The sequence below is a fragment of the Lithobates pipiens genome, unplaced genomic scaffold (assembly GCF_037356315.1).
Source record: "Lithobates pipiens isolate NorthernLeopardFrog02 unplaced genomic scaffold, aLitPip1_a1.2 Scaffold_30, whole genome shotgun sequence".
In the NCBI taxonomy this organism is placed as follows: domain Eukaryota; kingdom Metazoa; phylum Chordata; class Amphibia; order Anura; family Ranidae; genus Lithobates; species Lithobates pipiens.
The window spans coordinates 32,277,487-32,290,972 of NW_027507791.1; the positions used below are offsets into that span (position 1 = coordinate 32,277,487).

Sequence of the window (13,486 nt, forward strand, 5' to 3'; positions counted from 1 at the left end):
GGCCATAGAGCGATGATCGGGGGTTTCTATTTCTCTGGCCATAGAGCGATGATCGGGGGTTTCTATTTCTCTGGCCATAGAGCGATGATCGAGGGTTTCTATTTTTCACTGCCCATTGAGCGATGATCAGGGGTTACTATTTCTCTGGCCATAGAGCGATGATCGGGGGTTACTATTTCTCTGGCCATAGAGCGATGATCGGGGGTTTCTAATTCTCTGGCCATAGAGCGATGACCGGGGGGTTCTATTTCTCTGGCCATAGAGGGATGATTGGGGGGTTCTATTTCTCTGGCCATAGAGCGATGATCGAGGGTTTTTATATTTCTGGCCATAGAGCGATGATCGGGAGTTACAATTTCTCTGGCCATAGAGCGACGATCGAGCGTTACTATTTCTCTGGCCATAGAGCATTTCTGTTTCTGGTCACTAAGCGATGATCAAGGGTTTTTATGTTTCTGGCCATAGAGCGATGATCGGGAGTTACTATTTCTCTGGCCATAGAGAGATGATCGGGGGGTTTCTATGTTTCTGGCCATAGAACGATGATCGGGGTTTCTGGTCACTGGGTGGGGTTCCTTTCTTTCTGGCCATTGTGTAATGCTCAGGGGTGGAGTTCCTATGTTTCTGGCCATTGTGCAATACTCAGGGGTGGGGCTTCTATGTTTCTGGCCATTGTGCAATGCTCAGGGGTGGGGCTTCTATGTTTCTGGCCATTCTGCAATGCTCAGGGTTGGGGCTTCTATGTTTCTGGCCATTCTGCAATGCTCAGGGTTGGGGCTTCTATGTTTCTGGCCATTCTGCAATGCTCAGGGTTGGGGCTTCTATGTTTCTGGCCATTGTGCAATGCTCAGGGGTGGGGCTTCTATGTTTCTGGCCATTGTGCAATGCTCAGGGGTGGGGCTTCTATGTTTCTGGCCATTGTGCAATGCTCAGGGGGGGAGTTCCTATGTTTCTGGCCATTGTGCAATGCTCAGGGGTGGGGCTTCTATGTTTCTGGCCATTGTGCAATGCTCAGGGGTGGGGCTTCTATGTTTCTGGCCATTGTGCATTGCTCAGGGGTGGAGTTCCTATGTTTCTGGCCATTGTGCAATACTCAGGGGTGGGGCTTCTATGTTTCTGGCCATTGTGCAATGCACAGGGGTGGAGTTCCTATGTTTCTGGTCATTGTGCAATGCTCAGGGGTGGGGCTTCTATGTTTCTGGCCATTGTGCAATGCTTAGGGGTGGGGTTTCTATGTTTATGGCCATTGTGTGATGCGCAGGGATGGAGTTTCTAATTTGCTGGCCATTGTGCAATGCTCCGTTTTTTTTTTGTTTTTTTTTGGTTAGGTTTCTAGCCATTGAGCGATGCTCAGGGGCGGGGCTTCTATTTTTCTGGCCACATAGTGTATATAATTATTGCCACCAATACAGACCGTTACCATCCAGGCTGCATGCTGTGCATTGGTCTCGCCAACCTAAACCTCCGCCCTAATACCAAATTATGTTTTTTGGTAAACTCTTAATTAGCTCCACCCAATATCTTTGGGTGGATCATTAGAATATATATATTTTTTTTTTTCATAATACTTCACTTAATTCGTAATGGATTGCTGTTGGCCCCGCCTCCTTTCATGTGCGTGATCGCATCCAGAGGGCGCAGCGGCAGCAACACGACAAACCTGATTATGAAATCCACAGGAAATAAAGTTTAAAGGGTCACTCCACCCAGAAACTGATATATCCCACGCTAAGCGGAAGCCAGCATGTTAACCTGCACACCAAGTTCTTCTAAAGAGCTTCAGCAGAGGGGGCGAGACTCCGACCCCCCCCCCACCCCCCGCGGCCGTGTGGGGGTAGGGAATTCAGAATCATAATGCCTGCAGGATGATTCGGCTTTGCCGGCGTATCACTTTAGGGTGGACTGGCCCTTTAACATGAGGTGCCCAAACTGGCAATCGCGGTTCGGCTTCAGCAGTTTTTTTTTTTTTTCGGTAGCAAGTATTCCATAGTGTGACGTCATAGTGCAAAGACCACAGGGGGCCGCGGTGGGGGAGCGAGCCGGACCACCCCCCAATATACTGACCAATCGGATGGCTGCCCAGAGGACAGCGGGCGGAGCAAACACTCCGGCCCTTAGAGAAGAGGTAAGGAGAGAGAGCAGCTCGGAGGAGGAGGCGGCCGGAGATCTCGGAGAAGTTAAGGCTCCGCCTACAAGGACCTCTATACGTCGTAGTCCGGGAGGTAGCTGTACGCCGGACCCCCCGAGGATGGGGGGGTGACCAATGGGCAAAACCAGCAGACGATGAAACCTATAGGGAGAAATATAATAAGATGAAGTTTAATCTGCTTTTATTTTGGTTCCTCCCCCCCCCCACACATACCGTAATTTTAGCCCCAGTGATGTCATCACTGAGGTCTACAGTGCATCCGGGAAAGTATTCACAACGCTTCACTTTTTCCACATTTTGTTATGTTACAGCCTTATTCCAAAACTGATTCAATTCATTAATTTTCCTCAAAATTCTACAAAAAAAAATCCCCCATAATGACAACGTGAGAGAAGTTCGTTTGACATCTACAAGCTCGGCACGCCTATTTTTCGGCCAGTTTCTCCCATTCTTCTTTGCAGGACCTCTCAAGCTCCATCAGGTTGGATGGGGCGCGTCGGTGGACAGACATTTTTTCAGATCTCTCCAGAGATGTTCAAATCGGGGGTTCAGGTCCGGGTTCTGGCTGGCCCACTCAAGAACATTCACAGAGTTGTCCCGTAGCCACTCCTTTGTTATATCTTGGCTCGTTGTCCTGTTGGAAGATAAACCTTCGCCCCCAGTCTGAGGTCCAGCGTGCTCTGGAGATGGTTTTCATCAAGGAGGTCTCTGTATATTGCTGCATTCATCTTTCCCTCGACCCTGACTAGTCTCCCAGTTCCTGCCCCTGAAAAAACATCCCCATAGCATGATGCTGCCACCACCATGCTTCACTGTAGGGATGGTTTTGGACCAGGTCATGAGTTGTGCTTGGTTTCCTCCAGACATGGTGCTTGTCATTCAGGCCAAAGAGTTCCATCTTAGTTTCATCAAACCAGAGAATTTTATTTTGCTTTTTTTGTAAACTCCAAGCGGGCTTCAGTCTTACCAATCTGCCATAAAGCCCAGATCGGTGTGATGGTTGTCCTTCGTCCCATCTCCATACAGGATCTCTGGAGCTCAGTTGGGTTCTCGCTCACCTCACTAAGGCTCTCCTCCCCCCCAATTGCTCCGTTTGGCCAGGTGACCAGCTCTTACTCACATTATAATAATAATTACTTAATCATTTTTATCCCACTATGACCTCACTACACCGGGCTGTGCCAAACTTCTTCCATTTGAGGATTATGGAGGCCACTGCGCTCTTGGGAACCTTCAGTGCAGGAAGAAATTTTTTTTTTAACCTTCCCTATATGACGCCTGACTAGTCTCCCAGTTCCTGCCCCTGAAAAAAACAACATCCCCATAGCATGATGCTGCCACCACCATGCTTCACTGTAGGGATGGTTTTGGACCAGGTCATGAGTTGTGCTTGGTTTCCTCCAGACATGACGCTTGCCATTCGGGCCAAAGAGTTCAATCTTTGTTTCTTCAGACCAGAGAATTTTGTTTCTCATGGTCCGAGAGTCCTTCAGATGCCTTTTGGCAAACTCCAGGCGGCTGTCATGTGGCTTTTACTGAGGAGTGGCTTCCATCTGGCCCCTCTACCATACAGGCCTGATTGATGGAGAGCTGCAGAGATGGTTGTTCTTCTGGAAGGTTCTCCTCTCTCCAGAGAGAAATGCTGGAGCTCTGTCAGAGTGACCATCGGGTTCTTGGTCACCTCCTTGACTAAGACCCTTCTCCCCCGATCGCTCAGTTTGGCCCTGGTGGTTCCAAACTTCTTCCATTAACGGATGATGGAGGCCACTGTGCTCATTGGGACCTTCAATGCTGTCTGTACCCTTCCCCCGATCTGTGCCTCCATAGAATCCTGTCTCCGAGGTCTACAGACAATTCCATGGACTTCATGGCTTGGTTTGTGCTCTGACATGCACTGTTACCTGTGGGACCTTCTATAGACAGGTGTGTGCCTTTCCACATCATGTCCAATCACCTGAATTTATCACAGGTGGGACTCCAACCAAGTTGTAGAAACATCTCAAAGGATGATCAGTGGAAACAGGAGGGACCTGAGATCAATTCTGAGTGTCATGGGAGGAGCCTGTGAAACCTATGTGTGTGGGAGGAGCCTGTGAAACCTATGCGCGTGGGAGGAGCCTGCGATACCTATGCGCGTGGGAGGAGCCTGCGATACCTATGCGCGTGGGAGGAGCCTGCGATACCTATGCGCGTGGGAGGAGCCTGCGATACCTATGCGCGTGGGAGGAGCCTGCGATACCTACGTGCTTGGGATACTTACGTGCGTGGGAGGAGCCTGCGAAACCCACGTGCGTGGGAGGAGCCTGCGAAACCCACGTGCGTGGGAGGAGCCTGCGAAACCCACGTGCGTGAGATACTTACGTGGGTGGGAGGAGCCTGCGAAACCCACGTGCGTGGGAGGAGCCTGCGATACCCACGTGCGTGGGAGGAGCCTGCGATACCCACGTGCGTGGGAGGAGCCTGCGATACCTACGTGCTTGGGATACTTACGTGCGTGGGAGGAGCCTGCGAAACCCACGTGCTTGGGAGGAGCCTGCGAAACCCACGTGCTTGGGAGGAGCCTGCGAAACCCACGTGCTTGGGAGGAGCCTGCGAAAACCTACGTGCGTGGGAGGAGCCTGCAAAAACCTACGTGCGTGGGAGGAGCCTGCGAAATCTACGTGCGTGGGAGGAGCCTGCAATACTTATGTGCATGGGATTTTTTCAGTCTTATTTTTAATAAATTTGCAAAGATTTCAAATAATCTTCTTTCACTTTGTCATTATTGGGGATTCATTCATTTTGGAATAAGGCTGAAACATAACAAAATGTGGAAAAAGCGAAGCGCTGTGAATACTTTCTGGATGCACTGGAAGTGCTTCTCTAGGCAATGCCAGCCTGACTGTGGCTGGTGGGAGGGGCCAGCAGGGTGCAGGACTACTCTCCCCAGCCCCGATGAAAGCAGTGGGAGGAGTTATGCAAACATCAAAAATATTGGTCCCCCACCTCTGCCGAACACTTCCCGCAGGAGCGCCATCTTTGGTTTGCGGCTGTGTGTCACCTCCTTGCGCGCTTCCTTCAGCAGTTTGTTACGCAGCTGCTCGATGGGGGTCTCGTCTGTGATTATGGATACAATCTGCGGACGAAAGGTAAAACCTGAGAACAAAATCCGCAGACTTCCTGTCCAGACAGGAAGTGATTAGAAATCTCTCCAATGTGGTCACAGAACACAAGACATGTGGGAAACACCTGACAAACGTTCTTAAAGACTGCCTGCGCTTTCCTGTATGGTGACAACCACTCTTCTATTGCTAGTATGGGTGTCACGGGGGCAGGAAGTGATGGAATATCTGCCCAATGGGGGGGGGGGGGGATCATCGGAAATAAAATTCTGACAAATTGAAACTCTACCCACCTGACAGGTCCTCTTTATCTGCGCTCCGCTCCCTGCCTACTAGCGAGTGTAATTCCCGCATGCCAGCGGGCAAGCAGCCAAAGCGTTACTAAAGACCCCGCCTTCCCCGATTCTAGTCCCGCCCCATTTCAGCGATCTCTCACATACCAATGATCAAATCGATAAGCTCTTACCTGATCGTAGAAAATAACGGTGACGAAGAGCCCGAAGAGGACAGACTCCACCAATAGGAGGATACAGTGAGCTCTGCGGGGGAGGGACAAGATGGCCGATAATTAGATCAGTTCTTAAAGCTCAGATTATCGATACAAAATTCACTCTGAAAAACGAATTCCATCCAAAACTAATGAACAATAACCACCTCAATACCCCCATACATATGTGCTGTATACGGCCTCGTACTGAGGTTGTTTACTGGGCCCATTCCCACTCTGCCACCCTAGCTGCCGTCTTTACCGGACCCCCCCACTGCTACTTCCACTTTTGCTGCCACCTTTATAGGGCCCACCCCTTTACCACCTCCCCTCTTCCTAACGCTGTTGCTGCCACCTTTAAAAGGGCCCACTGTTGCGATATGGCTGAACCAGAGTGACTCCATCTTTGTAAGTTCATATGGGATTAACTTGGGTTAACTTTGATAGTTGGCTTAGGTTCTGTATCTGCAGACATAGGCAGTTTTTCTGTAGACATGCACATGAGGAAATATAGCTTGCATAGGCGGTTTTATTCTGTGCTGTCTAAATAAAGAAATTGCGTCACAATATGTCCGGGCCACATATCCCATGACTGTGATTCAGAAGCAGATGACATGAGTAATAATATGTAATGATGATGTGTAATGTACGCCTCTGTATTAACCACACCCATGTTCTATACAATGATTGGCTGATAAGGGTGCATATAAAATGCAGCCCCTCCCAGAATAAATCAGACAACTGCTGAACTGTAATAATTGGCTGGTCTGTTTTTCATGTTTTCTCCTTAATACTGCAGTGTTAAGTAAAGGGTTTCGTGAGTATTGTAATTGCGTTAGTTATACCTCTAGCTGGTCTTTGTCAGGTATATAGAAATACCATTTTAATCACAACACCCACTAACGCAGCCTTTACCAGAAGGCCCCCCCTCTCCCCTCCAACCACTGTTGCCACCTTTACATGGGCCCACCTCCCCTTTGCTGCTGGCATCTTCCCACCACCATTGCTGCCGCCTTTACCCAACAATCTGAACATTTTGATTTTTCTTTGTTAGCGTTATACAATTTTGCAGTAATTTTTCTTCTTCACTGGTGGGCTGTATTGATGGGTAGTGATGGGCAATAATGAGGCTGAACTGATGGGCACTAAAGAGGCTGAACTGATGGGCACTAAAGAGGCTGAACTGATGGGCTGTATTGATGGGTACTGATGGGCAATAATGAGGCTGCACAGATGGGCACTAAAAAGGCTGCGCTGATGGTTTGTATTGATGGGTACTGATGGGCAATAATGAGGCTGCACTGATGGGCTGTATTGATGGGTACTGATGGGCACTAAAGAGGCTGCACTGATGGGCAATAATGAGGCTGCACTGATGGGCATTAAAGAGGCTGCACTGATGAATGAATGAATGAAATACTTGTATAGCGCACAATGCAAACTGAATCTCCTCTAGGCGCTGTGACGAGCTTTGATCATCAGCTAGAAGACGAAGGTCTTGAGTTTTTTTCCTAAAAGCCAGGTGATTTTCTTCCAGGCGGATGTTGATTGGTAGAGCATTCCATAGCCGGGGACCTTGGACAGCGAATCTGATGGTCAATAATGAGGCAGCACCGATGGGCGCTAATGAGGCAGCACCGATGGGCGCTAATGAGGCAGCACCGATGGGCGCTAATGAGGCAGCACCGATGGGCGCTAATGAGGCAGCACCGATGGGCGCTAATGAGGCAGCACCGATGGGCGCTAATGAGGAAGCACCGATGGGCGCTAATGAGGAAGCACCGATGGGCGCTAATGAGGAAGCACCGATGGGCGCTAATGAGGAAGCACCGATGGGCGCTAATGAGGAAGCACCGATGGGCGCTAATGAGGAAGCACCGATGGGCGCTAATGAGGCAGCACCGATGGGCGCTAATGAGGCAGCACCGATGGGCGCTAATGAGGCAGCACCGATGGGCGCTAATGAGGCAGCACCGATGGGCGCTAATGAGGCAGCACCGATGGTCAATAATGAGGCAGCACCGATGGTCAATAATGAGGCAGCACCGATGGTCAATAATGAGGCAGCACCGATGGTCAATAATGAGGCAGCACCGATGGGCGCTAATTGGGCGCTAATGAGGCAGCACCGATGGGCGCTAATGAGGCAGCACCGATTTGCTGCACTGATAATCAGCGTAAATGTCCCCTGTAACTGGAAAGCCTATTAATGACTTTCCTCAGACACTGGCAGGGCTGAGGAAAAGAAATACTGATAACTGCCATTTGTTTACATGAGATAAGCTGTGATTGGACACAGCTGATCACATGGTAAAGAGCCTACACCATCGGCTCTTCACCCTGATCAGTGATGTCCGAGGAACACAGCTCACCGCTGATCACCTCTCTGCCCTCCCCCTCCCCCAGGGGATGCACACGAGCGGTGCGATATAAAGGACGTCATATGACGGTAAAGCCACCGCCCCGGGCCGTCATTCTGCTATAGGGTCAATGGGAAGGGGTTAAACAGCACCACCAGGGACAGTACAGAAGCTCGGACTCCACAATGGCCGACTTACATCTGCACGTGGCTGCGTACGTGGTCCACCTTCACCGCGTCCTCCACATCGCCGCCCCTCAGTGCCGGCAGAAGCCACGTTCCCAAGACAAGACCCACAGAGTACAAGCTGGCCAGAGCTGCAAGAAAAAAAAAAAAAAAGACAAAGCCGTAACGGACCGAAGCGCACAAACCGCCACTTACACCTTTTATTTCAGTAGTGGGTGGAGCCTGGAGGGGTCAGAATCTCTAATTATATGGGACTTTTTCTGCCCACAAACTGCAAAGAGGGCGGGCTTTAAAGCTCAGGTGACCGAACTAAGGGCGGTGACCGAACTGTCAACGTCTCCTGGTGGACAGGCAACCAATCACAGTGGTCATGTGATCCGGACAGTCCGTCCTACCTCCTGGGTGTTAAGCCCAATTTACAGGGACGCCTTTAGATAGCAGGTAGCTGAGTTAAAGTGTCTTGTATAAGCCAATAACAGGGTGTCTTGGATTAAGCCCACCCCCCATGTTTCTCTGTGGAGGTCCGATGACACCAGGACAGGAAGTGATGGAAATCTTCCAAAAACGGGGACACCTGTCCCAGTGGCAACTACGAGGGGGTTTGCCCTCCCCAGCTTTGAGAAGATCTCCTCCAACTTCCTGCTGTGTCTCCAGGACAGGAAGAGAAGGGAAATCTCCCCAGTGACTTCAGCTTTGAGGGTAGACACCCCCTTTTTCCAGCCTCTAGCGTGACGCTATTGGTCGGTGAGTCTGTCCTGTGTATTTGGGGGGGAGGGTGGAATACCAAGGGGGCGTGTCAGAGTTCTGACTTGAAGCAAAATGTCAAGAACTGTATAGGGAGTGCAGAGAGGGTCAAGTCAGTGTTGGAGCTTACACTGGGGTAATAAGCACCTCCCCTCCCCCACCCATTTCACAGTATTCAGGTCTGCTGGTTGGCTCCACTCTGGAAAGGAGGTCACATGACAAACCATACCAGGAAGTACCGGGGACCTCTGAAGAGTTCGGAGTAGTTTGAAGGTTAGTGAGAAGCAGAGGAGAACCGGTTGCTGGTCCCGGATTGGCAAAAGCCCCAATAAAGAGTCAGTATACGGCACTCTACAACTGCCGCACCGACGCGGACACCGACGCGGACACCGACGCGGACACCGACGCGGACACCGACGCGGACACCGACAGGGACACCGACAGGGACTCACCGGTATAGAAGAGGAACTGGATGAAGTATTTCTGGTTGAGCTCGCCGACACAATTATTGATCCTGCAGGAAATGAAGGCACAGCATTACACATGGCGGTGATCGGAGGGGGGGGGCGGGGCACACTATGTGACATCATCGTACCAGGGACAGTGGTGGTCCATGCGGCGGATGCAGCGGTGGCAGATACGGCAGTGGTGAGCCCGCGGAGGCCGGTACGTCTCACAGCGATTGCACACCGTCCAGTCTTCATTGCCCTGCGGGTTAAACAATATACATTCATTTATTAAAGGGGCAATATGATAAGAAGGGCGCTGAAGACGCCAGCTCCGCCCCCCTTTAGAGATCAAGTCTCACTTTTCCTGTTGCAACGGTCTCAGTTATGAAGAATAAGATAAAAATCCAGGCAGGGAAAATGAAGACCTGTTGTCATGGCAGGGAAAGGAAGGGAGGGGTTGTGAACCAGGAGATAGGTGGGCGGAGCCGAGAAGGGGGAAACAGGCGGGCGGAGCCGAGAAGAGACAAGAAGCGGGAGACAGGCGGGAGGAGCTGAGAAGTGGGAGGAGCTGAGAGGCGGGAGGAGCCGATAGGAACCGAGAAGCGAGGAGCCAAGAAGCAACGAGAAGCGGGAGGAACCAAGAACCGGGAGGAGCAGATCGGAACTGAGAAGTGAAGAGCCAAGAAGCGGGAGGAGCCGAGAGAAACCGAGAAGCGGGAGGAGCCGAGAAGTGAGAGGAGCCGAGAAAAACAGAGAAGCGAGGAGCTGAGAATCGGTAGGAGCCGAGAGGAATCGAGAAGCGGGAGGAGCCGAGAAGTGAGAGGAGCCGAGAAAAACAGAGAAGCGAGGAGCTGAGAATCGGTAGGAGCCGAGAGGAATCGAGAAGCGGGAGGAGCCGAGAAGCGGGAGAAAGGTGGGAGGAGCCAAGAAGTGGGAGACAGGCGGGAGGAGCCAAGAAGCGGGAGACAGGCGGGAGGAGCCAAGAAGCGGGAGGAGCCGAGAAGCGAGAGCAGCCGAGAAGCGAGAGGAGCCGAGAGAAACAGAGAAGCAAGGAGCTGAGAATCGGTAGGAGCCGAGAGGAATCGAGAAGCGGGAGGAGCCGAAAAGCGGGAGACAGGCGAAAAGAGCCGAGAAGTGGGAGGAGCCGAAAAGCGGGAGACAGGTGGGAGGATCCGAGAAGCAGGAGACAGGTGGGAGGATCCGAGAAGCAGGAGACAGGTGGGAGGATCCGAGAAGCAGGAGACAGACGGAAGGACCCGAGAAGCGGGAGACAGACGGAAGGACCCGAGAAGCGGGAGACAGACGGAAGGAGCCAAGAAGTGGGAGACAGGCGGAAGGAGCCAAGAAGTGGGAGGAGCCGAAAAGCGGGAGACAGGCGAAAAGAGCCGAGAAGTGGGAGGAGCCGAAAAGCGGGAGACAGGTGGGAGGATCCGAGAAGCGGGAGACAGGTGGGAGGATCCGAGAAGCGGGAGACAGGTGGGAGGATCCGAGAAGCGGGAGGAGCCGAAAAGTGGGAGACAGGCGGAAGGAGCCAAGAAGTGAGAGAAAGGCGGGAGGAGTCGAGAAGAGGGAGACAGGTGGGAGGAACCGAGAAGTAGGAGGAGACAGGAAGCGGAAGGAGCCCAGAGGAACAGAGAAGCAGGAGGAACCGAGAGAAGCGGGAGGAACCGAGAGAAGCGGGAGGAACAGAGAGAAGCGGGAGGAACAGAGAGAAGCGGGAGGAACAGAGAGAAGCGGGAGGAACAGAGAGAAGCGGGAGGAACAGAGAGAAGGCAAAGATCATATTTATTGGTTTTAGGACAGCGGAAGGGTTACAACCTCCGTATGGTCTTTTATTGCTGGTGTGGAAATGCCCCCCTCACTTCCTGTCATGATCACCAAACAAGAAGTGAGGAAGAATCTTTCCCACGGGGACACATTCCTGACTAACCCTTCCCTCGCTCTAAATGTGGAGATGTCAGTGCCCCCATCGGAGAGATTCTGCTCACTTCCTGTGTCAGATGACCACACAGGAAGTGAGGGAAATCTCCCCAGCAATAAAAACCTGACAGAGCGTGGTCACTTTAACAGAAATAAGAGAACATTTTGTTGTATTTTCTGGCGCTCACCCGGTCATTTTTGCGGGGAGCACCGCGCAGATCCGAGAAGTCGATGGCCATTTCCGGCAGCGGTACGACACCTGGAATAAGACAAGATGGGGGAGGGGGTGTTAGATCCCGCTGGGTGGAAATGTGCGTTGGAGGCGGAGCAAAGACACGGGTTACCTGGATCGGAGAAGACGGCCCGGGTGTGGCAGGCCAGCAGCATGAAGACGATGAGATTATAGAAGACGGCATGGAGCGGACACCAGACACTGCGGGGGAGGAGAGGACAGTCACACATATGCCAGGGGCCCCACCCCCCGATATCCCCCTTCTCCCCTTCTATGACCCCAGAAACCGGTCTTCCCCCTGTGTGCCCTGATCTCCCTGTCCTCCTGCCTGCTTTGGCCTCTGATACCCCAGTCTTCCTCCTTGCCCCTGGCCCCCGTCATCATTCTTGTGGCCCCTGATTCCCCAGTCCTCCCCCTGTGCCCCCCTATCCTCATTCATGTGGCCCCCGATCTCCCAGTCTTCCTCTTTGTGGCCCCTGAGCCTCATTCATGTGCCCCCCCCCCCCGATTCCTCAGCCCTCCACCTCTGTGGCCCTGATCCCCCCACTGGCCTCTAAACCTCCTATTCTCATTCTAGTGGCCCCTGACTCTCCAAATCTTCCTATTTGTGGCCCCCAATGCCCCTATCCTCATTAATGTGGCCCCTGATTCCCCAGTCTCCCTCGTTGTGACCCCCGATCTTCCTATCCTCATTCATGTGGCCCCCGATCTTCCTATCCTCATTCATGTGGCCCCGATCCTCCTATCCTCATTCATGTGGCCCCCAATCCTCCTATCCTCATACATGTGGCCCCCGATCCTCATTCATGTGGCCCCCTGACCCTCCTATCCTCATTCATGTGGCCCCTGACCCTCCTATCCTCATTCATGTGGCCCCCGATCCTCATTCATGTGGCCCCTGACCCTCCTATCCTCATACATGTGGCCCCCGATCCTCATTCATGTGGCCCCTGATCCTCCTATCTTCATTCATGTGGCCCCCGATCCTCCTATCCTCAGTCATGTGGCCCCGATCCTCCTATCCTCAGTCATGTGGCCCCCGATCCTCCTATCCTCAGTCATGTGGCCCCCGATCCTCCTATCCTCAGTCATGTGGCCCCCGATACTCAATCATGTGGCCCCTGATCCTCCTATCCTCATTCATGTGGCCCCCAAGCCTCCTATCCTCATTCATGTGGCCCTGACCCTCCTATCATCAGTCATGTGGCCCCCTATCCTCATTCATGTGGCCCCTGATCCCCAGTCTTCCTCCTTGTGGCCCCCGATCCTCCTATCCTCACTCACGTGGCCCCCGATCCTCCTATCCTCACTCACGTGGCCCCCGATCCTCCTATCCTCACTCACGTGGCCCCCGATCCTCCTATCCTCACTCACGTGGCCCCCGATCCTCCTATCCTCACTCACGTGGCCCCCGATCCTCCTATCCTCATTCACGTGGCCCCCGATCCTCCTATCCTCATTCATGTGGCCCCTGACCCTCCTATCATCAGTCACGTAGCCCCCTATCCTCATTTATGTGGCCCCTGATCCCAAGTCTTCCTCCTTGTGGCCCCTTATCCTCCTATCCTCATTCATGTGACCCCTGATCCCAAGTCTTCCTCCTTGTGGCCCCTGATCCTCCTATCCTCATTCATGTGGCCCCTAATCCTCCTATCCTCATTCATGTGGCCACTGATCCTCCTATCCTCCTTCATGTGGCCCCCGATCCTCCTATCGTCAGTCATGTGGCCCCTGATCCTTCTTCATGTGGCCCCTGATCCTCCAGCCCACCCCCTCTGTGGCCCCCCCATACCTCCCGGCGTAGTCCTCCAGCAGGATGTGTCGGAGGATGACGTACTCGGAGTAGCTGACACTCAGGT

At 52.6% G+C, this 13,486-nt stretch overlaps 1 protein-coding gene across 1 annotated transcript; it reads right to left on the bottom strand.

Annotated features, from left to right (window-relative positions):
* Nucleotides 1-220: 220 nt before the first annotated feature.
* On the bottom strand, nt 221-13,486 carry LOC143942602 (palmitoyltransferase ZDHHC3-like; the record flags this gene model as incomplete). The annotated part of the gene is given in 9 exon segments (XM_077463957.1): nt 221-2,290; nt 5,135-5,264; nt 5,717-5,789; nt 8,296-8,413; nt 9,479-9,540; nt 9,622-9,734; nt 11,584-11,654; nt 11,740-11,828; nt 13,420-13,486. Coding segments are annotated over 9 exon segments (812 nt in total), but the record flags the coding sequence as incomplete, so codon positions are not given.